Source organism: Tripterygium wilfordii, chromosome 12, assembly GCF_013401445.1.
Source record: "Tripterygium wilfordii isolate XIE 37 chromosome 12, ASM1340144v1, whole genome shotgun sequence".
Classification (NCBI taxonomy): Eukaryota; Viridiplantae; Streptophyta; class Magnoliopsida; order Celastrales; family Celastraceae; genus Tripterygium; species Tripterygium wilfordii.
The window spans coordinates 1,655,772-1,680,737 of NC_052243.1; the positions used below are offsets into that span (position 1 = coordinate 1,655,772).

At 35.1% G+C, this 24,966-nt stretch overlaps 3 protein-coding genes across 5 annotated transcripts; 1 reads left to right on the forward strand and 2 right to left on the reverse strand.

Moving 5' to 3' along the window:
• The first annotated feature begins 560 nt into the window (after positions 1–560).
• Positions 561–4,384, forward strand: LOC120011081 (protein NUCLEAR FUSION DEFECTIVE 4). Its single transcript, XM_038862121.1, has 3 exons — positions 561–1,065; positions 2,705–3,615; positions 3,728–4,384. Exons 1-3 carry the CDS (start codon positions 730–732, stop codon positions 4,191–4,193), a joined length of 1,713 nt encoding a protein of 570 aa, XP_038718049.1. The 5' UTR covers positions 561–729; the 3' UTR covers positions 4,194–4,384.
• Positions 4,385–4,526: 142 nt separating this feature from the next.
• Positions 4,527–5,401, reverse strand: LOC120011082. The gene has a single exon (XM_038862122.1). The coding sequence runs from the start codon at positions 5,366–5,368 to the stop codon at positions 4,799–4,801; it is 570 nt and encodes a 189-aa protein (XP_038718050.1). The 5' UTR covers positions 5,369–5,401; the 3' UTR covers positions 4,527–4,798.
• A 10,462-nt stretch (positions 5,402–15,863) lies between these two features.
• LOC120011562 (amino acid transporter AVT6E) lies at positions 15,864–18,420 on the reverse strand. 3 transcript variants are annotated; one of them, XR_005471050.1, is made up of 2 exons: positions 16,286–18,420; positions 15,864–16,066 (listed from the first exon to the last, which is right to left on the reverse strand). XR_005471050.1 is itself a non-coding variant. In XM_038862708.1 (1 exon), the coding sequence occupies exon 1, from the start codon at positions 18,088–18,090 to the stop codon at positions 16,606–16,608; it is 1,485 nt and encodes a 494-aa protein (XP_038718636.1). In that variant the 5' UTR covers positions 18,091–18,420; the 3' UTR covers positions 16,159–16,605. The 3 variants fall into 3 exon arrangements, 1 of the variants encoding a protein (XP_038718636.1); XR_005471049.1 differs by having other exon boundaries at positions 15,865–16,053; XM_038862708.1 differs by lacking the exon at positions 15,864–16,066 and having other exon boundaries at positions 16,159–18,420.
• Positions 18,421–24,966: the final 6,546 nt, after the last annotated feature.

A 24,966-nucleotide genomic window follows, 5' to 3' on the forward strand; every position in this document is an offset into this window, starting at 1 on the left:
GATAAATATAGTGCTACATACACACAATGGGTGAAAAATTACACTTGAAAATTTAGTTGTGGAAAAATGATACTTGAGAGTTGGAGTATGTATATAGTTGATGAATAGTGAAGAGAGAGGTGATGAATAGTGAAGAGAGAGGTGATGAAAAGGAAGAGAGAGATGATAAAAAGGAAGAAAGAGAAAATGAAAAGAAGAGAGAGATATGAAAAAGAAGAGAGAGATGATAAAAAGGAAGAGAGAGAAAATAGAGAAAGTGAGTATGAAGTGTTGGAATGTATGGAGTGTTGATGAATAATGTATATTGTGGGATTCACTCATCCAATTAAATTGTGCCACGTAAGATAGATGAGAAGAGAGAGAATGATTTTGAAGTGCTGGATATTTGGTGATCACTGTGGATGCTCTCATCACTCCCAATCCAACACCAATAATATCCATCATGGTGTGTATATATATATATATATATATATAGTTCTAATAAAAATAAAATAAAATTATAACAATGGTGGCATAATTAATACAATGAATGTCTTCAAGTGAGCAGTCAAATTTAGAAATTTAGATTTAATTTTTTTAGTAGATTTGATTGATACTACAATTAAATGATTAATATTGGTATTGATTTCTCTGAATCTGGGGAAGTAGACACATATTCCTCTTTCTGAGGAGTAGACAAAAACAGTACACAAATTCAGCCGGACGCTATTCTTCCAAATCAATCAAAGAATGCCGGATCAACCGCAAGTTCTGAAAGCAGGAAGCAGGCCACCATGGGTGGGATTAGCAGCAGCTGTATGGGTTCAGATATCGGCAGGGAACGGCTATAACTTCCCACTTTACTCTTCTGCAATAAAATCCGTGTTGGGTTTTACCCAGCAACAAATCACTATACTTGGAGTGGCAAATGATTTTGGAGAGAGTGTGGGGATTCTTCCTGGAATTGCCTGTAACAAGTTTCCTATATGGAGCGTACTTCTTGTTGGCGTTGTTGCTTGTTTCTTGGGCTATGGTGTTCTCTGGTTAGCCATTACTGAGACTGTTCAGGGTTTGCCTTATTGGGTGGTAAGTGACCCGTCTTTGTTTCTTTGCAGTTTTGTGGTTATCTAATTGAAATTGAATACCCTGGTGGTTGGTTAAAGAATTGCTAATTGTGAATACCCATTTGTGGATTTGATTGTGTTTAAACTTCCCTTCTTTGATTGCTAAAGTATTTAATTTTTACGGGAAATCGGAAGTTTTGCTTGTTTTGGAAGTATTGGCTTATTTCTAACTGGGTTAATTACATAATCACTTGACAATTTGATTGTGAAAGAATTAATAACTGTTCATCTTGTTAAAGAATTAATTAAGTATTCATATTCTCTTGCGCTAGATTCTTTGCATACCATTTTTGGGTTTGCCTGCAGGCATCGCCAGTTGAATTTAAAGAACTAAATCTAAAATAGTTTATCTTCCGGTGTTTCTTTGATTTTAATGAAGATTGCTTGATCTAGCACTTCTACATGTTGGATGAGTTTATTGGTTTCTGCACATTTAGTCCTACTTCTGTTTGAATTGTTTTGTTGCATCCCATTGCATTTTTGGTTAAGTGGGTATGTGAGTTTTATAATTTTCAGCTGATTGATGCTCTGTGTGGATGCTCAAGGACATTTTCTGTTATTCAGACAATTGTCAGCGAAATAACTCTTGGGGATATCTTAAATCCAATTGATAGATAGAAGTTACAGTATTCCTTTTGACTAAGAGTTGTGCAACTTAAGTTATAGCCTGTCAAATAACTAGGGACCGTGCCAAGTTGGAGTTCTAGCTAATTTTCCCAACAGATTTACTTGAACAACCTAGAACTAAGTAGTGATCATCTTCATGACAAAAACCAGCATGTAGTGTAATCTTTTTATAGTTGGTGCTTTTCTTAGTAGCCATCTGAATAACCAAGCAGCAACCATGGAGACTGATCAAGGATATAAATCTGAAAAGAAATTACTATACACTGGAAAGGTCCTGCCAGTTTGCATCCACTTGGGTTAACTGCTGAATATTCGAGATGATGCTAAAGAGACATATATGTATGAGTATTTGCATCGATTCTATGGGTTTGGAATGATGGAGAAAAACAGTATTTTGGCTAGCCAGGCTTTGTAACTACCCTGTGGCAAGCATTGAATAATTCACCATTCCTCTGTTCAGTGCAAGAGTTGCACAGCGATAAATTATTTCTCCAAGGATCTGGGCATTACTCTAGTCAAAGCCCCAAATTTTATGCCACTTCTTATGGTATTGTAGATTTGTAGACCATATCCTCTGACGGCTAATGGTATCTACTGTTTCTATTCATTATGTAGAAAGGTAGAATCTTTTGGAAATGATCTTCCCACCCCTGTGAAAGTAATCAATGGTTAATATATTTTCACAAACACGGTTGAAGTCATTTCAATTATTGATAGTGCGGTTGGATATGAATTATTGGGAATATTATGGCATGGTGAGAATTAAATGCCTGTAGCCAGTGGAAGAGATTTGTTTAAACCTAAGCACTAAGTGGAAATGACACCTGTCCCCACCCTTGAAACAATTATTTTGTTGTGTTTCCATTAGTATTTTTGACCATACTCAAAACTAGGTGTTGGCCTATTATTTACAGTTTCACTCCAACTTGTATGCTTTCATATACTAAAATCTCTGTTGCACATTGTCATGGCAGTTGTGGATTGCGCTTGTTATTGCCACTAATAGCAATGCATGGTTTGGGACTGCTGTACTTGTAACCAATATGAGAAATTTCCCTTTCAGCAGGGGCACTGTTTCTGGTATTCTCAAAGGGTACGTTGGCCTTGCTGCGGCAGTATATACAGTCGTGTACAATATGGTGCTCAAAGATTCTGCCTCAAAACTTATGTTGTTTCTTGCTATTGGCATTCCCATTTTATGTCTAGCCTTGATGTATTTTATTCGACCTTGCACACCAGCTTCTGGAGAAACGGACTCTTCCGAGGACGTTCATTTTGTTTTCACCCAAATTGCTAGTGTTATCCTAGGCATCTATCTTGTGATAGTCACGATAACAAGTGACTTGGTTTCTCTAAGTGATGTTGTCTCCTACCTATTGGTTGCCATAATGGTTATCCTTCTTTTATCTCCTCTCGGAATTCCTATCAAAATGACTCTTTTCCCTGCAAATACGAAGAAAAAACAAAGTTCTCGAGTTGATTCTTCAGACCAATTGGCTGATCAAGATGGAAATTCGACCCAATATGAACCTCTGTTGGCTCCATCCTCGTCAGAGACACATCTTGGAAGTTTTAATGACAGCGACGATGCATCAGATATGGAAACACTTCTTGCTGTTGGGGAGGGGGCAGTAGTGAAGAAGAAAAGAAGACCAAGAAGGGGGGAGGATTTCAAATTTCGCGAGGCCTTTATCAAGGCTGATTTTTGGCTGCTCTGGATCGTCTACTTTCTTGGTGTTGGTTCTGGGGTCACAGTTCTCAATAATTTGGGTCAAATTGGCATTGCATTTGGTGTTGATGACACAACAATATTGTTGTGTATATTCAGCTTTTGCAATTTCGCTGGTCGGCTTGGCGCAGGTGTTGTTTCTGAACATTTTGTCAGGTAATCAATCACTTGTTTTGCTTCCTTTCTGTGTGTTTGTGTTTCAATCTTCTAGGTTTAAGTCCCAACATCATATGGACTCTGAGCCTCCTGCTTTTCTTCTGCATTGCAGGTCAAAAACACTTCCTCGAACATTTTGGATGACATGCACACTAATACTGATGGTCATAACATTTGTCTTGTATGCATTAGCTCTCAATGGTACTCTCTACATTTCAACAGCTCTGCTCGGTGTATGCTACGGTGTTCAGTATTCTATAATGGTCCCAACCGTCTCTGAGCTCTTCGGCCTGAAACATTTTGGAGTAATATACAACTTTATGCTGCTAGGCAATCCTATTGGTGCGCTTCTCTTTTCTGGTATACTCGCTGGTTATGTATACGATGCTGAAGCTGCAGTGCAGGGCAGCTCTATCTGCTTGGGTCCAAATTGCTTCAGGTTGACATTTCTAGTATTAGCTGGCATATGTGGATTAGGAACAATTTTGAGCATAATTTTGACTGTTAGGATAAGGCCGGTTTATCAAATGCTTTACGCCGGAGGCTCGTTCCGTCTTCCCCAGACTTCAGGTCACTGATAAGCAGAAACCAAAGGCTCCCATTGAAGTTGATTTTAGGCTTTGCTTTTAGTTCCTTATCAGACCTTGCATTAGCTTTAGCGGTATGAGACCATAATCCATTGTATTTCACTTGTTGAATCAGCCCTTAGAGGGGATACAAACCTTATGTACATTTCAATGCAAGTGGGAAACTTCTGTGTGCGCGAGTATGATGGCCCGAGTTTAGGCCCATATCGGATGTAACATGATATATCTATAAAAAAAAATTGAAAGGGCTCCATGATGGGCTTCTTACAATATTCTACTTACTAGCATAGCTAATACAAATCTTCCTCCTAAATATGATACTAATTAAAAAAAACTAGTGCTTCCTTTTCTATCAAGCAAGGAATACAAGGCCAAAAGGCAGGGGAGACAAATTGATTACTTGAAACAGACCCACCTACTAAAGAGAAGGATTTAACAAAATCTTTCTAATCACACAACCCAAATGACAAGAAAAAAGGAAATTTAGAGAAAAAAAAATCTGGTGGAAGAAACCCTAAAACCCATCTCTCACCATGAAAATTTGAAGGATCAGAAGAAACAAAACCAATAAATTAACCTTAAAAACAGAGAGAATCTTATGTGGGTTTTAAATCTTGAAACATAGTATCCCACCTGATCTCTTCAACACCAGTTGACCAGTGGCAGTACCCATCATCATCTGCACAACCTTCCATCTGTTGATGATCATAAGGACTTGAAAAGCTATTAATCCTATTCCCACCCACAAATCCAGGGCTTCCATTTGTGAGCAAAAGCCTCTCCTGTTTACCCAAAATCAGCTTCTTGTTCCTCTTCAACATTCCTCCTCTTAATCTAGTGTTATAGCTTGGCCTTGGAACCACAACAATGGCAGATTTTTCGCGGCGAATAAGCGTGGTAATATACCTTTGTAGACACTTCTTTGTCTTCTTGATTGCAACAAGAATCCTTGATATGCTTCTTGGGCTTGGTCCTCTCTCTTTTCTTGCTAATTTGAGGATCTCTAGCCTGTGTTTGGCTATGGAGATTCCCATGCTTTGCAAGAATTCATGGTTGATGTAAACAATATCTTCATGTTCAAGCTCGTTGTGGGCAAAAGCAAGGCCATACTCATACACAAGTGAAGGCTCAAGCCCTGTTTTTGATAGCCATGAAAACCAGTCCATGACTTTTGAATGAATTTCGACTCTGCTTTGAGACAGATTTATGTGCATATATAAAGCAGGGGAGGTGAAGTACGCAGATTTTACAAAAAGAGTCCTTATACTTTACCTAAATTTTTATTTGGACCCCTTACTTTTTTCTAAACCTAATTCAGCCCCAATTTAAATGAATTTATTTTTGGACTATTGTCACTAGATACTATTGTTATGAAACTATAAATATGACACATAACTCATGAAGAACCACATCATCATTTTAACTAACGTTAACTCCATCCTAATTGGATAGAGGGAAATTGAGGGACTTAATTGAATTTATGAGGAAAGTATAATGGCCCATCCCTCATTAATGGGGAATTGTCCTCTTTTCTTCTTTTTTTCCTTTGTTATTTTAATTTTTAAGCTTTTGCTTTATCTTCATGTGAATAAAACAAAACTCAGTTGGGAGTTAAAAACTTGAGATTGACTAAAGAAAAAGGAAGATGTGTGGGGACTTTCATGGGCATGGCAGCATGTGTCCACTCCCTCCCAAAGATGGAAGATGGGGTTAAAAGAGTTACCAAACTATTTAGCTTGTGAGCTAAGAATTCTTCTGTGGAAATTCATGTTTTGCCATCAATCACGGGAAGAAAAGGAGTGAATAGTAGTAGGGACACCCAATATTGTTTGTGTATGTATGTGTCTATATATATATATATATATATATATATATATATATGGGCCTATTGTTGTGTGTGGACGAGATAAGGGCACTTGTAATGGTAGACAATTATTGAGCCAACAAAGATGTTGTCTTTTGCTGATGTGGCTGTATTGTAAAACGTGTTTTGCTTATGTGGCTACATTGAGAGAAGTGTTTTGCTGATGTGGATGTATTGGTATTTGGTGTTTTGATGTAGTTTTGTTGTGGATAATATGGAGGAATGGAATGTCGTTGGGTTGGGTGGAAAGAGAAAGTGTGTGGGAAGAGAAAGTGTATAGAAATTTGTGTTTTGCTGATGTGGCTGTATTAGAATACGTGTCTGACTTGACTTTTTGTGTAATAGAGGTGGGACCCAAAATTAATTTTGTTGTGGACATTTCCCCCTAAGCCATTGCAGGTGCCCTAAGTAAGTGGGGAAATAAATGTAGCTCAAATTTTCAAAATTGAGGGCCCTTTTAAAAAGTTGGATAAGGATTTGGTTAAAACTAAAAACAAAAGTAAAAGCTTTTTTTTTCAAAGATAGAAACCCACAGTTATTATTATTATTATTTTTTAATAGAGATTGACATAATACAAATTTGTTCTTTGAACATTTGATATGACCCTAAACTTTAACAAGTGAACCAACAAGTATAGAAATTTCTCATCTCATGACATGATAATTAGATTAAAACACAACATGTGGCATTTGGGCGTACTAAATTATTTAATTAACCCATTTAATTATTGACAATTATGTATGAGGTGAAATAAAAATACTTTTTTTGCTAACATGAAACTCACCTAGCTATCCATCAAACCACTAGCTAATAAACCCTTGTCACATGGAAGACTCTGCAACTCCCATGGTGATATTGAGACCCAGGCCGAGGCCCCGTGCAAGAGATAACGCATGGTGACATTTGCATATTCTAAGCTAAGAAATGGCTCATCTCACAAATTGTTATAATGGAAACATCCATGAAATTTGAACTCATGACCTCCCGTTTATGTTAAGAATTACCACGGTCAAGTTTATCATCTCAACCAACGACTCATTGTTTGAAATAAAATATCCCTTATAATTATAAAATCGAGATTTATCCAATAAATGTTCTATGTGAGATGAATATATTGCATGCCAATTAAACTAATTCTAAGTAGGGTTTGCAGTGAAATTACACAAAATTAGCTAGTGAGGACGCTAAATTGGTGTAGTTTGTAGGGTGCATATACAAAGTGGGGGGGAGGGGGAGGGGGAGGGGGGCAGAAAACATTGAGTGTAGAATAGAAAGGGTTTTGACTTAATCACTTTTTTAGTTGTGCCTGCCAACACTAATCAAAACAACAAGTTTATGTTATCTAATGACTTTATTTTAAGGTAATATATTTGACTTTGATAGTTTGTTTCCCTCTTTTATTATTTATGCATGCCATAACTAATTAATGTCAACTATATATGCTATAACAAAATGTGATGCAACCTTTGCCTAATTTTAAAAACAATTTTTTTTTCAAATAACATATATTTTTATGAATTTTATTTTGACGTTTTGTTTTTTTGACTATATGTATTAATTTTGTGGTCAACTATATTTTCCATAAATATATTTTTGTTAAATGTTTAATGAGCAAAATCAATGACAAGAGTCAAACTCCAAACTTTTTAAAGGAAAAAAAAAGTTATATTGGAGGAGGGTTAATACCACTTTTACACACTGAAAGATAGTTAGTGTTTCAATTTATATACCGTTGTTTAAAATGCTTCAATTTGGTCACTCAATGATAAAATTGTTTCAAAGACATATTTTCTCATTTTGGAGGCAATCAAACTGCAAATGTGACAATCAATATTTGGGCAGTCAATGTGTCATATGTATAGTTTTTGACTGCCCCAAAGTGAGAATCTATTCGAGAGATCAAGTTGAAATAATTTTATCATTGGGTGATCAAATTGAAACATTTTAAACAACGATATACAAATTAAAATATTGATTATCTTTCAATGTATAAAAGTGATATTAACCCTATTAGAGGAAGGAGCTTTTTGGAGCATCAAACTAATGGTAATTGGAGAAAACTCGATTTACATGCATGTATGTGTACCAACGTAATTAAGTGGCAGACATTCATGAATACTTTTCAGAAAGTTTGTGACTTCATGCATGTGTACCAAAGTAATTAACGGGCAGACATTCTTGAATACTTTTCAGAAAGTTTGTAACTTCAAGCATTCATAGTTTTGGAGTCATATCACAAATAAACCCTAGATTAAAAAAGCAATTAAGTAGTTCTCGTGTAAGTACGCCTACAAATTTTAAAGTTTGCACGCTTTTAAGCTCATTTTGGGGGAAGAGACGTCGTGGATGGAACCGTTGATGGCATAGATTTTGGGGCAGAGAGAGACGAATGCAGAGAGCCGATGTGAGACAGAGATGGGTATTTTGGTGGGGAAGAATATTCGAATCCGGGTAGATATTTTGTCAGTTAGGTGGACACAATTTTTATTGAGCTTTTAATTTCAGTAGTTGGTGAGCTCTAACGATTGATATTAGAGACGGGTAAACTTTAAAATTTACAAGCATACATACGTAAACAATACATATATATGTGTGTGTGGGGCTCCACATAAATGGAGAAGCTGCTTTTTCTTTGAATCAAAATATTGTGGCAGATTTTGTTTTAATGGATCTAACACCAAGGTTTGTCTGAAATCGCACTAGTAACAAAAATGTTGCTAATATATATTGTCGTCTTCAATATAAATATCAATTACATGTTTGAATTTCAACATCTTCACGGGGCCTACTATTTTCCATTTCAAATCAACCACTAATCCACATTTTTGGAGTTATTCCTACAAACAGATACCATTAAAGTGACTTTTATTATATATTTTTTCAAGATAATATACACATTTAACCAATCACATACATACATATATATATATATATATATGCATGCATGTGTATACATTATGGAGTAGCATTCAAATTTCACACCATTCGAGGCTTTTTGGTCATGCCCTCTAGATCTGCAAATGCATTATGAGTTATGACATGTCCATTTTAATTTTATCTAATATTATTATTTATTTTGGGTTCACACAATTATATATATATATATATATATATATATATATATATATATATATATTGCTTTGTTTAAAAAATTAATTAATGAATTTTCACCCGCTGGCACCCATTAGTCAAGGAGTGAATAATATTGAACGTTATAAGTTAAAACAAGGCAACGACTTTGTTATAAATCAATCAATTGCTGTCACCATGTCATGCAAACACATTGGCCATGGACAAGAAATGAAGAATTACTAGTTATGATGATTGATGATGATAAACTTAGTAAAATGCATGATTAAGTTATATAGATGGATGGATGGCTTGGTTTGGTTTGGTTTGGTTTGTTAATTAATTAGTATCATATAAATTAGATTGCTCTATTGTTGATCAATTAAAGCAATGATGTTGCTTAATTGAATTTTAATCAAAGTTGTCGGATACTATAATAGAGCAGGGTCCAAATCCAGGTGATCAGGGTTCGAATCATTCTCCCTCATTTAAAAAAAAAAAGAAAAAAAATTGATTTCAATTTCAAAACCCATGTATACGAAGACTCGACATAACTAAAGTTCGTTCATGCTTTATAGTCTTTGGGCCATAGAGCCCATAAATTGTCAACATAATTTGATCAAGAGGCCCATGAGAAGCAAGCCCAAACATGTAAGAGTACTGCTATAAAGTATAAAAACCCCAAAAATAATTCTCAATTTTAACCTTCGATTCATGTAGTTTGTAATATCCATTGATTATTAACACACATGTAAGGCCTCTTAAACTTTCTTTTTTAGCAGAGAACACATCATATAAGCTTGACATTTGGACATCCGATATGGTCCTAAATTCAGGTTATCAAATCCGCGCGCACATAAATTTCACACCTAATGACATGGTAAGTTGAGCCAAAACTCAATGCTTAACACTCTATGCTTGACGCTTATGCACAAAATGGTACATGCTTGAATTGAAGAAGCCGTAGACATGTTCACAGGAATGCCTCTGAGGAATCCAATTTCTTGGGCTACCATGATTTTTGGATTTGTACAGAATGAACGATGTGGTGAAGGTTTGAGTTTGTTCTCGGATTTTCATCACGAACATGTGAACAAGCATGACTCCATGCCATGTTGTTTGACCCATCAGAAATGGGACAATAAAATTATATTGTTGTGCCAAATTTATTGTCCATGGGCCAATAAATTTAGAAAAAATTTGGCATCCATGGGCCATCAAATATTGTCGATTGCAAGTGCTATTTACTATTACGTACAAAATATTTATTATTTTTATAAGGAGATGATAACGTATCTTCGGATAGATATAAAAATGCCCAAACCTAAGAAATATGACCTGGGCCTTATCATGACGAATATCCACATAGATATAAAAAAGGCCCAAACCCAAGAAATATGATCCGGGCCGTACCACAGAATCACTTCCATTCCAAGCCTTTAATTATTCTCAAAGGGAATCGCGTGACGTTGCACGAGAACTCCATGCTATTTGGTCAAAAGCCACGCTGTCGAATGAGATTATAATATTTTGAGATACCAAGATCTCGGGACGATGATGTCATAACTGAAAAATCGAATCAATCCAAACCTTTTTATTTATTCTTCCAACAAAAAATAAAATGAATTAATAAAATATTAACAAAAACACACACACACATAAAAAAATGAATATTCGAATTAATATCAAGATTTAACTACTACAAGTACTTTGATTCGTTGGGACAATAATCCATGGGAAGGAATTATTGATTCACTTTCGTTCTTCCCCCTCGATTTATTTCTTCCCCTTCTTAGTCCAATAGAACTCTTTTTGAGGTGGACGAGAAAAATTATTCAAAAAAAAAACGACAAATAGAGACTTTGTCTATTTTAACCTTCATTTCTTCCAATTGTTGTTTGCCAAAATTCATGGCAATTGAGTATAATAAAATACTTTTTGAGACAATTAATTATAAATAAAACACAAAAAACAAAATTAAAATGATTTTTGAAATAATTAAATATTAAGAAAACACAAAATACAAGAACGATGAAGTGTTCACTGGCTCAATCGATCAAGGCACCATCAACACCAAATTCATGCTAAGATTATTTCTTTGGTTTAGAAAACGGGAGAATGAATTATCTGGGGAAGAACCCATTTTTTGGATTCATGTGACTGACCCATTAGCATATATTTTAGCACGATGAAGCTTATCTGACTAATGGAAAATGTGGATGTTGTTAAGGAGGATGTGAAAGCCGCACATGCTCTATTTGGAACTATAGACATTTGGTTAGGTTACATGTTATCGATGTCTCTAATGCATCCAGAACAATGCTCATGAATCTCAAAACTCTTAATTGGGATAAATTCACGTTAGAAATCCTAAAAAAGAAGTTGAGATTCTGCCCAGAATCGTAAGTAATTCTGGGCTTATAGGAAATATTGATAGGCTATTTGAAACTACCCTTTTATTCAACCTTTTAGTTTATTGATTGTTATTCATGATTATTGTTTTCTTTCAACTTTAGAAATTGAAGATATCTGGAATTTGTGATGTGGTTAATTTTTGGTTAAGGAAATTGGAGAAGCAATTATCTAGCGGGAGAACCCCTTTTGTGAAGTCATTTGTCTTGCACATCAAATCACGACTTGTGAAAATTTATAGCAACCGAGTATAATAAAATGATTTTTGAAATAATTAAAGATTAACTAAACACAAAAACAAAAGTAGAATGACTTTTCACTTATTTTGGCTTCTATCTCATCTCGTTCGACTTCATTTCTTTCAATAATAGCTTGCCAAAATTTATAGCAATCGACTATAGTAAAATAATTTTGAAACAATTAAATAATAATAAACACAAAAAACAAAAGTAAAATGAATTTAAAATAACTAAATATTAAGAAAACACAAAAACACAAAAATGATGAAGTGTTCATTGGATCAATCGATCAAGGCACCTCCAGCACCAGACTCATATTGTACTTATTACTTTAATTTAAGAAATTATAAAAGGAATTATCTGAAGGAAGAACCCATTTTGTGGAGTCATGTGGCTTGCCAATTAGCACATATTAAAGTGCAATGAAGCTTATCTGTCTGATGGAAAATGTGAATGTTGTTAAGGAGGATGTGAAAGTTGTAGATGCTCTATTTGGACTTATAGACACTTGGTTAATTTGGAACTTAAATGGTGGCGTGCAGAATGAATTATATGTCACTGATGTCTATAATGCATCTAGAATAATGCTCACAAATCTCAAAATCCTTGATTGGAATAAATTCACTTTAGAAACCCTAAAAATACCAACTATGATTCTATCAAGAATTGTAAGCAATTCACAAATTGTAGGAAAGATTGGCAAAGGGTTTCAATTACTGGCACCAGGCTGTTTGAAACTACCCTGTATCCCCTTTTTAGTTTGTTGATTGTTGTTTAGATTATTATTTTCTTTCAACTTTGAAAATTATAGATATTTGGAATTTGTGATGTGGCTAATTCTTTGGTTAAGGAAATTGGAGAAGCAATTATCTAGCGTGAGAACCCATTTTGTGAAGTCATGTGTCTTGCACATCAAATCACGACTTGAGAAAATTTATAGCAACCGAGTATAATAAAATGATTTTTGAAATAATTAAAGATTAGCAAAACACAAAAACAAAATTAGAATGAATTTTCTCTTATTTTGGCTTCTATCTCATCACATTCGGCTTCATTTCTTCCAATAATAGCTTGCCAAAATTTATAGCAATCGACTATAGTAAAATAATTTTGAAACACTTAAATAATAATAAACACAAAAAACAAAAGTAAAATGAATTTAAAATAACTAAATATTAAGAAAACACAAAAACACAAAAATGATGAAGTGTTCATTGGATCAATCAATCAAGACACGACCAGCACCAGATTCATACTGTGCTTATTTTTTTAGTTTAAGAAATTGGAAAAGGAATTATCTGAAGGAAGAACCCATTTTGTGGAGTCATTTGGCTTGCCAATTAGCACATATTTAAGTGCAATGAAGCTTATCTGTTTGATGGGAAATGTGGATGTTGTTAAGGAGGATGTGAAAGTTGCAGATATTCTGTTTGGACTTATAGACCCTTGGTTAATTTAGAACTTAACTGGTGGCATGCAGAATGAATTATATGTCACTGATGTCTATAATGCATCTAGAATAATGCTCATGAATCTCAAAATCCTTGATTGGAATAAATTCACTTTAGAAACCCTAAAAAGACCAACTACCCTCTATCCCCTTTTTAGTTTGTTTATTGTTGTTTAAATCATTATATTCTTTCAACTTTGAAAATTATAGATATTTGGAATTTGTGATGTGGTTAATTTTTTGGTTAAGGAAATTGGAATTTGTGATATTTGGCAAAGTACTCATGAACGACACGCATGTTGGGTAAAGGTTCCCAAGTGTTGAAGCGATAATCGAGGGCCCATATTTTGGGGGAAGAGACGTTGTGGATAGAACCGCCGCTGATGACATAGATCTTGGGGTCGAGAGAGACGAATGCGGAGCTGATGTGAGGCGGAGATGGGTATGTTGGTGGGAAGAAGATTCGAATCCGGGTGAGTATTCTGTAAGTTGGGTGGATATAATTTTTTAATGAATTTTTAATCTCAGTCGTTGGTCATTTCTAGTAGTTAATATTAGAGATACATAAATTTTGAAGTTTACCAGCATACATACGTGAAGAATATATATCTGTGTGTGGCTCCACATAAATGGAGAAGCTGCTTTTTCTTTGAATCAAAATATTGTGGAAGATTTGTTTTAATGGATCTAACACCAAGGTTTGTCTGAAATCGCACTAGTAACAAAAAATGTTGCTATTATGTATTGTCTTCTTCAATATAAATATCAATTACATGTTTGAATTTCAACATTGAACATGATAAGTTAACAAGCCAATAATTTTTGTTATAAATCAATAAATTCTTGTCACCATGTCATGCAAACACATTGGCCATGGACAAGAAATGAAGAATTACTAGTTACGATGATTGATGATGATAAACTTTGTAAAATACATAATTAAGTAAAAAAAAGAGTAATATAGTTAGATGGATGCTTTGCTTTGCTAATTAATTACTATAATATAAATTAGATTGCTCTATTGTTGATCAATTAAAGCAATGATGTTGCTTAATTGAATTTTAATCAAAGTTTTCGGGTACTATAATAGAGCAGGGTCCGAATCCAAGTGATTAGGGTTCGAATCCGTCTCCCTCATTTGAAAAAGAAAAAGAAAAAGAAATTGATTTCAATTTTAACACCCTTGTATACGAAGACTCGACATAATTAAAGTTCATTCATGCTTAGTCTTTGGGCCACAGAGCCCATAAATTGTCAAACATAATTAGATCAAGAGGCCCATGAGAAGCAAGCCCAACCATGTAAGAGTAATGCTACAAAGTACAAACCCCCAAAAATTATTCTCAATTTTAACCCTCGATTCATGTGGTATATGCAATACCCATTGATTATTAACACATGTATGGCCTCTTAAACTCTCCTTTTTAACAGAGAGCACATCATACAAGTTTGACATTTGGACATCCGATATGAGCCTAAACTCGGACCGTTAAGACACGCGCACACAAAAATTTCACACGTAATGACAGAGTATAGTTGGGTCACAATTCATCGTGTGACCACAAGGATAAGGCCTACTAAACATTAACACTCTATGCTTGATGCTTATGCACAAAATGGTATGCTTGAATTGAAGAAGCCATAGACATGTTCATAGGAATGCCTCCAAGGAATTCGATTTCTTGGGCTACCATGATTTCTGGATTTGTACAGAATGGACGATGTAGTGAAGGTTTGGGTTTGTTCTCTGAGTTTCATCGTACAGGAATGCTTCCAAGCCATTCGAGCTTTACTACACGCGTGCTCTATCACCGGAGATGTTAATATAGGAAGACAGATACACAACCTAACCATTAAAGCTAGCTAGGCATGCCAATTTAACGCGTATGTGGGAAATGGTCTGGATATCAATGTCTGCAAAGGGCAACAGCTTGGAAGATGTTTCTCGGGTGTTTAGGACAATGAGAGCGACTCGGAGAGATTGTTTCTTGGAACTCACTGATTGCTGGGCTCTGAGAGAATTTAAATGTTGGATGATGCTCAGAGCATGTTTAAAAATATGCCAGAACTTGATGTAGTGACTTGGACTGCCATTATCGCAGCTCATGTTCAAGCTGGGAAAGGAGAGAAGGCCTTTGAATTGTTCCACTCCTCACTGCTTGTTACTGAAAGGCTTGTTCGAACGGGAATACAAACATATGATACTCATGTCTTATCATCGAATATATATGCTTCCCAAGGATTGTGGGAAAAAAAAATATAGAGGAAACTAAGGAACTGATGGAACAGAAGGGGAGTTACCAAAAGAAGCAGGAATCAGCTCAATTCAGGGGAAAAAAAAAAAGCTCAATGAGGAAAATAACATTTGTATTGCATGCAAAATACAATCAACAGAAAAGACAGACAAATTACTTAACTTCAGAGAATCAAAAGTTCATCAGATGCAAAGAGTAGCATGTCAAAGGCTAAAAAGAATGACACTAAGAAGAGTGTAAAAGATGGGTGTTTTTGGTTTCTTCAAGCATAGGCTTCATATGTTGCTTTATTGCACGAAAATCTTGCTAATAAAACATAGAAATGTGTGTTCAAAAGGACAAGTGAATCTCTCCATGAATATAATGTTTTTGATTAGAAGATGATGTTATACTCAAATAGTCGAATTTTATAATAACTACATATGTTCTTTCAACATCAGATAGCAATAAAAAATCCAATGTCAAATGGACTTGGTACTTTCAGAGAGAGAAAATCTTCAATGTGCCTCAAGTATGGAAAGCATTCCAAGCCATGAAGGAAGATCAGATTGTTTAATAGGCCTATTCATGCGAACTGAGGTCAATGACACAGTTCATGGTGGGAACAGAAATATTACATCATAAGCAGCTAAAGAAAATAAGGCTTCCTCTACTACCAGAAAAATATGATATGAAACAATGCTTCCTTATTAAAACAAAAATTTCAAGTGAACAACTGTATTGTTGTCATATTGTACAATAAGAAAAGCATTTTTTGTATGATATCAACTAATTTGCAAAATTTTCAACTTACATTGGGTGCCAAGTTAGCAAAGTTCTCTTCTCTCCAAGCATTTTCAGTTGCAAAGCCGACTTGCTGCTGTCGCTCTAGAGATTATAGATTGCACTGTATCCACAACATAATCAGACCCACAAAATCTTTTCAAGCCTTTCATCTGCGCGCTGCCATGCACAATTTCCAGTTTGGAACAATGTTCTACACATCATCTATTTTTATCTACGCGTCTTCTGTCAGATGGCATTGGTAGGCATAAAAATCAATAAATCTCAAATTGCATCGCTATGTAAGGTCTTTATCTAGCAAAGCCAACCTCTACATCATTAGCAAAGGAATCATTCAGATTGGTCTTTGATGCTGTAAATGTTACCAATCACCCCAACAATGCCAACCACAACTGCCAATACCAACATCAGCCATGACAAGTACCTCTCTACAAGGCTTAAAGCTCCTCCTTGTCGACTCAACCTTAATGCAATAAGTGATGGGAATATAAAACCCAACGACACAGCTGTTGTGGCTCCTGTAAACTTGAAGGCTGTCCAAATGTTGGGAATCATAGTGGATCCAAAATAAATAAGTCCCAACAAAACTGTTGTTAAGGCCAGAGACCTTTTCTTACTTTCCTCGAGTGGAGCTGAGCCCTCAAATACTAGAGCATTCACTGTTTGCCTCAAGGAGAAATGAATTACAGGAAAGACGAGAATTAAATGAAGAATGTATCCCACCCGAACAATATTATTCAGAGCAGAGCTGAAACGAATTCCAAGGTCTTTGTCAAAATTGGTCAGCACATCAGACTCAGTATCCTTCCCAAAAAGCAGATAACCAGATACAGCTGTTGATGCATAAACCAATACACAAAGAATGGTTGTGGTCCTTCCCACCTGGTTCATTTTCTGGGGCGACCGCCCTTGAAGCTCATTGTATATAGGTTGAACATTAAAATGGCAAACATAAGCATTTGACATTATTGGGATCACAACAAGCAAATCCAAAATTGCTTTCTTCGACCCAAAATCCGGACTCAGCCTTGGGAATTCACTCTTCCCTTCAACAAACTTAATCAACGCTACAACGAAACAGACAATGACGAACACTACTGCAAGAACCACAGAAACAGCCGAAGTCAAGCTCAAAGAATCAATCTTCTCCAATGCACAGAGTGGTGCAAGAAAGATCACAAGCACAACCAAAATCAAAATCTTCCTATGATCCCAGAAACCATGCCCCAACCACTGGTCAAAAACCCCAGTGTGATGAAGAGAACCAGACATAACATCACCCATTATTATCAAATACACAACCAAAACACCTGCATTGTTCACAATTATGCAAATCTCAGACAAAACCCTCGCTTGCCTTCCCAAGGCACGCTCTACAACTTCACCATAGGTTGCTGACTTCGAAAGAACCGAATACCTAACTAACAATTCCACACTGATTTCTGACAAAATCCCAATCAAGACTATTAGTATAAGCCCAAGAACAACCCCAAGAACTTTCATTGTGGCAGGCAGGGCCATGATCCCGGCACCAATAACTGATGTGGTGAGATTAAAAACTGCGCCAGATACACCAGACCCTTTATTGGGTTTATCACTAACGAGAGGAAAAATATAATTTTCTAGATCCCCATCATCATCGCCATCAAGAAGACGACTACCCTCTTTCTCTTTCTTGTGATCTAGACGACTTTCCTCATAAAAATGGACCGATTTGAGGTGGGTTTCTGAACGGGATGTTAAATTACTGGGATCATCTAGCAATTGCAATTCAACGTGGTTTTTCTTGGATATAGGTGTGTAATTACTATCCATTTGTGTACAAGAAGAAGAAAAAAAATTGAATCTTTATACGATGGGTAGATCTCAGATGCAATGGAACAATGTACCTGATGACTTGCAGACAAGGAAGATTGAAAGAAATCAGAGAGATTGGCGTAATGACGTTGTGGTTGGTGCGATTGAATTGGCAAGAGAAGCATTAGACCTTTTGTGGGTCAACGGTGGATGTTTCTCTCAGCTACCCAGGAGAAGAGGAAGGAACAGCGATTGAAGGCCAGAGAAAGGGGAATAAATAGGTTTTTCTATTGGTGGATATAATTTTCAACATGGACTTCATGGCCGTGGAATTTGGTTTTGGATTTTGGTTTGGTAGATATTTTCAGTTTTCTGTTTGAGGTTGTGGTATTGCCAAATGCGGATGCAACCTCTTTAAACAAAATTAAATAGATAATTTATTTTGTCATATAATAGGGTTTTTATTATATAGAACAAATTACATGAAGATATAAAAACATATATGCATGATTAACTCGTAGAAATAGGCATGTCTATATATTATGAGAGATTCCGTCCACTCAACATTCAATAATATTATTGTTCGTTTTGAGTTTTTACAAATTCACTGTGAATACATTGAATCCGTACATTTTATTTTTTGGACCATTATCACCTATATTTTGAGTGTATGAGAGATATTTGGACTTTTTCATCACCAATATATCATTGGTTCTATTGAGGAAGACATTGATATTATCTTAAAATAAAATATGTATAGGCCCAAGCCCAGACCCAAACCCAAAATGTACAATACCTTAAGTGCAATGGAAGCGACTAGGCCCTAGAAAAAAATTTCCAACAACTTTTGTTATGGATAAATGTGTTTGCGATGAATTTGATTTCTATTTAAAACGAAAATATATTATTCAATCAAATCACATCCATCTATAGTAAAAAAATTTACAGCATACACCCCCGAATTTGTGAAGCCAAACACAGTTTAAGGAATCCAAAGTCCAAACAAATCCCAGTGTAGGGATCCAAGACATGAGCCTGGGTTGCACAAATTAAGGAAAGAAACAAAATTATTAATTTCACTACGTGTCAGCTCTTAGTACCCTGGAAACCCATTGTTTTAGGTGTCGGGCCCAAACGTACACACCTATATGGCTATACCCATCCACTCATCCATACTCGCTGTGGTCCCACAAACGAACCACCTCCCCCACATAAGATTATAGATCGTCGTCAATCACGAAGAGCAGAGCACCGCCTCTCGATATCTCGTCGAATTTATCGGATTTTGTTTTGACTTGGACATTCGCGAGGCCCACTCTATAGTTTTTGAGAGATAATTATTAAAGATTGCCCATCTTTTTAGGCCCATCAACCTCTTCTTCTTCTTCTTTTTTTGTTAAAAAAATTGTTTTCTAATTTCTACACCATGATAATGACAGCATTTCATTTTGATTTTCTTTTTGTTAAATTCTAAAATTTAGCCGCAACAATACACCAATAGAAATATAGAATTGACTGGGGATCGATATTCAGTCGGACTCAATTTGTTTAGATGTTAATTGAAGTATTTCTATGATAAAAGAAAGAACTTAATTATTTGGCCGATAGTTTAGTGGTGAATCTATTTGGAGTTCAACCGAATAAACTCTAGAAGTTTTGAGTTTAATTTTCACTGAGAACAATATCTTTATGACAACACGTTAGGTTTTGATCCAACTTATCATGTCGTTAAGTACAAATTTTCTATACGCGTAAGCCTGACAATCGAGTTTAGACTCATATCGAATATCTAAATAACAAATACGGTGCTGTGTGGACTTGCCGTCTAGAGCTCCAAACAGAAGGACGACTAGACATTAAAGAAGGGTCACAGCAAATGGGTTATTAACACGTACCCAATGTACAATATTTCAAAGGAAACTCCAATGCGCAATGAAATGTAGCTCCAAGGCTAGGCTCCGGCGGGGAGCAATATTGATTTGAATCCACTTAATTTTAAGGTAGGGCTTGAAGTATATATCATGAGTAGGTATATATACTATTAGGATGTACTTAGAGATAATCAAAATCTCCTAATGAAACATGTTGAAGTTCCTATCCCAAATACATTGAAAATATTGTCAGTTCTGAACCACATATCCACACGATTTTTTTTTTCGTGTGCCTTTACCATCGATATTTAGGCCAAGAAAAATGTCTACAATATGTGAACAGAGTTGGGGTGTGTTTATATACCACTCGGTTGACTAATGTCATACCGATGTGATGTTTTTAGACTTGACACTCCCCACACTTGTGGGGTAGAGACTCGTCTAATGAGACCGAAACTTTATTCGAATACCATATTGAAATTTTCAACCTAAAGACAGCAATTACAAATTGTGCAGTCGCCATTAGTGTGACGTGTATGCATGGTAATCTATTATTCTCTCCACATAAAAGGAGAATCATTATCTCATTCAAAGATAACACAAACTTGCAACTTTGCTGATGCACGATATGCACATGAATATTTTAAGGAGTGTTTAGTGGTATTGACTATTCGGGTATGTGCTTTGGGCACAAGTAGGACCCACCTTGTAAGGTCGACTACTTTACGAATATATATATATATATATATATATATATATATTTAAAATAGGGAAGGGAATTCCATTTTGGGGGTCTTTTGAAGACAAAGTCATTAATGGTGTGAGTCCATTTTTTTCCTGACACCTGACACACATCATAACAAAAGTGAGTCGACAGCGAATATATCATCAAGCCCCTCCACCCATGTTCTATCCATCTCATCTCACGATATAATGGATCAAGAGCATAAATAATTGCGGAAAGTTTGTTAAAATCAAAGTGCATTAACATCACATGCTTAGGGTTTAAGTTTCTTCTTTTATTTTTATTTTATTTTTTTAAACATGAAAGGGACTGGTGAAATTTTCGACATACGTTAATCTACAAAATGGGTAGTCTTTGCTCCCACTCAAGTAAAGACAACGAACACCGTCGAATAATTTCATAGGGAGTTTATTGGGTAGTCAAGATTATCAAAGTTAGACGTCTTGATGGGGATATGTGCTATTTGTGTTTTGTAATTCTATAGAGTTTATAATTACATCTAATAATTTTAAAAATAAGTCAAATAAATTTAAAAAATAAAAAAAAATGATGTGATGTGAGACACCTTCCAAACTATTTAAATAAAATGTAGACTCTTTTATTCTAAACAAATTGTGGAACAATGGGACGCCGGACCCCTTGAATTGTGACTCGCGAGTATATTTAATTTTGTTGAAGTGATTCAAATATATGTAAAGTTATGTAATTGTTTGGTGTTTGTTAAGAGATTATAGAGATTTTCTATGTATGGTGACGTCCAATATGACTAGATCATGGATATAGATTATTGTGTAATATCTTACAATTGATGTGTTTGTTGTCCCCTCTTGAAGATACTTATTATTAAATTTGATGCTACCTTGTCATTAACAACATTAAGAATGTAAATAGGTTTGACCGTTCATGGGTTATTTGTTTCGGTACGTCTCCTAAGTGAGCTGAACTTAAATCTCTTTCAAACATTTAATGGGATCATAGGGGTAGACACGTTATAATTAAGAACCCAATCCATATCATGTGTTTAATGTTTTTTTTTATTTTTATAATTGATAACTCATGAGACGCGTCCTTTGGACATGCCACTAAGTCCAAATTTGGACTAGACTAGGCTAGACTCACATAAACCTGTCTGATTAGTCGAGTCGAAGTTTAGCGCAAACTACTTAAAAATAACCATGTCAATTTATAATCGAACTCTCAATCTTGAGTCCGATTCTTCGTTGGAGTCTTCATATCTTAAGTGTAGAAAGATAGGCCATTAGACTATCGTGGAATAGCATGTATGCGTTGAATGCTTCACTAGTGCATTATTTTCCCTGTTGTCTTCAGTCTTCGTTCGTTGCATGTTATAGAATAATTGGAATGGACATTAGAAAGTGCCTCTTTCTCAATAATTTTCATATTTAATAAATAGTCAAAATTCTTGATAATGCAATTACGTTTGAATATAAATAAATTCTTCGTTTGGTGCAACACCAAGAAACTTCCACCAAAGAACATGGAAAAGTACGAAAATCAACAATAAATCTATAGTATTAAATAATAAATTTATTATTAAAAAATTAAAGGCCTAGAGCTCGACACGATACCTAGCCTAGCTAGATAAAGTTGCACAAAAATCCACTATCATGGGCGATGACAAAGCACCACACAAACCGACATAACGCGATAATTTGGCAGCCCAAATTCCCAACAAAATACCGTGAGTCCATAGCTAAAGAGAGAGAATATTATTGGAAAAAAGAAAGTTGGTTACTTTAAGGAAGGTACGTAAACGTTATCTCGGCTCGGGGAGGTCGATGAGAATAACGTGGTAGCAACTTGTCCAAAAGATATAAAATAATATATAAAAAAGAAAAAGTCAAGATTTTTTATAAATGGGCGGACGTGGAGAATGGGACCAAACTAGAGCCATTGGATGCATCGCTTTCGATGGGACCGGAGTTGCATGGCATTATTGTACGGTCATCCATAGCGGATGGTCAAGGGCCAACGTTGTGGTCCTACCTTTCTAACTGCGGACAATCAAGGCTCTCTTGTCAATAGATATGGATAGATATAATGAATGGTTTATATACGAACAGAATTTAAGAAACATGTATTAATGTATACACAATGATTCAAAGTATCAGAATGAGACATTTGTTTGTATAATATGCGAGCATGTGACTCAATGATAAAACTTATTACATGAGATAAGATTTACGTACATCTTATTTGTATCTAACTTTGTTCACTATGAGAGTCTTGTGCATGAATATTGTTGATAATAGAAAAAGCTAAGGATTTCAATATTTTTTTTTCCAGTTATCTCAAATGTTGAAATGAATGATCATGATCCATATGAAATCGTGTGCGTCAATCTTAGTAATTAGAATAGTTAGGACAAAAAACACTGGATCCCTAAGACTTGCTGGCATATAATATGGGACTAGCAAGAAAAGCCATATTCCATTGGTTAATGAAAGGGGTCTACTTGATAGGAATTCTTCAACAAATCAAAGCATGAGAAAGGCGTGTGGGACTGCGCTTCTAATGTGACTAAGAAAGGACCAACTATTATTATACTAAATTAGTAATTAAGTCCATTATTGCTTGCATCATTTAATTTAGTTGTGTTTTGTGAGTTTTTAAAATACACAATCCAAATGCGGATGAGGAGAAAGACAAAGCCTCCAAAGACGCGCAAGTCAATGCTCATAACTAAAAATTATATTTTTATTCACCAATAGTACTAGATAGCCAAAATATTAATGATCCAGAGTAACCCAAATCTATGTAGCACATTGACTCAACAATGAAAACCTCAATTCATTTCATGGTCTCTCTCCTCTCGCGCGAGACGGACTGGCAATGACGAAGAACTTGAATTTCAAGAGAGAGAGTGAGGATGAGGGGGACGATGGCTAGGGTAAATATAAGAAAAATGATATGAAATTTTTGAATTTTAAAATTTTTTATAGCTTGACGATGACATGAACATGTCACTTAGGCGTCATAATGATCTGTGATGGATTGGATTGTCACATGTATTGAGCTATATGTCATTTTCATTTATTCATTCATTGTTTAGTTGTCAATGGTTTTTACACGTAAGACTAACCATCTATGTCTATTTCTAATTTCTTAAATTGAAGACAAAAATTATTTAGTTCTAAATATAACAAATTTATTTCCACAAGCTTTAAACGAGTCATTGTCTAGCAACCACTCAAAATAAAATATCAAAAAAGAAAATAAAAAATGGAATAATTTTTTTTTTTAAAAAAAATCATTGTCATAGTACATGGACATGGACAGTAAACTCCAGCTTTCTCACTTTAAAACGATCAGCACTACTGGCCTGACAGCTGACGCTTTGTGCGTGACGATACGTTCTTTAAAATATCACGATATTATTAACAAGAGAATTTGATACGCTGAACTATCGCTATCTTTGATTACCTTAACTTTGAATGGGTCGATAAAATATAGAAATTAAAAAACAAATATATGCACGGTGGAAAGTGACGTGTCATGGACCGCCTGGAACACTGTTTTGGGACTTGTGTGTTTTACTTTCAGAGATGGCGCGTGCAGTGCACTACCTGTCCTTCACCGAGTATGGAGGAGGTTCCTCGTTTGGGAAGCAATTGTGTGGTCCACCCAGCTGTATATGACACGACCCCAAACTTCAATTATTATCCTTTGATTCCAAGGTTGTGAAAGCGATTTCAAGTTTTGATTTCTGTGGTGCATATTCTTCTTTTTGTTTCTAATTATGGTGGTATATATAAATTATTTTAGGGTGTATCAATCTATATATATATATATATATATATATAACTGAGAATTCACAAGACTTTTCCTTAATTCTTGGTGTCACGTGGACGCCTCTACAAAAAAGATTACACACTCTAATTAAACTTGATAAAAATGAATGATTGACAACTTGAGTGATGAGAATTAATTTAAAAAAACAAAATATAACGGACAAAAGAAAAGATTAAAATATATTGAAAAACTTTAAGACCCATAATGGGGATTTAATGTTTCATGGAAATGGTTTGATGTTGTTTCGGTTTCACTAAAGCCATGTATTGTTAATTATGAAAGTTTTTTGATATTACTCAAATTCCTTTGTAGTATTTAGTTTGTAGTATTTAGTTTGAAAACATTTTGTATGTTTTTGGCGTTAATTATCATCATTTTGTGGGAATTTTTGTGTGTTTTTATCATTATTTTTGTGTATTTTTATCATTTTGTGTGTTTTTGATGTATTTTGTGTGTTTTTTAAGT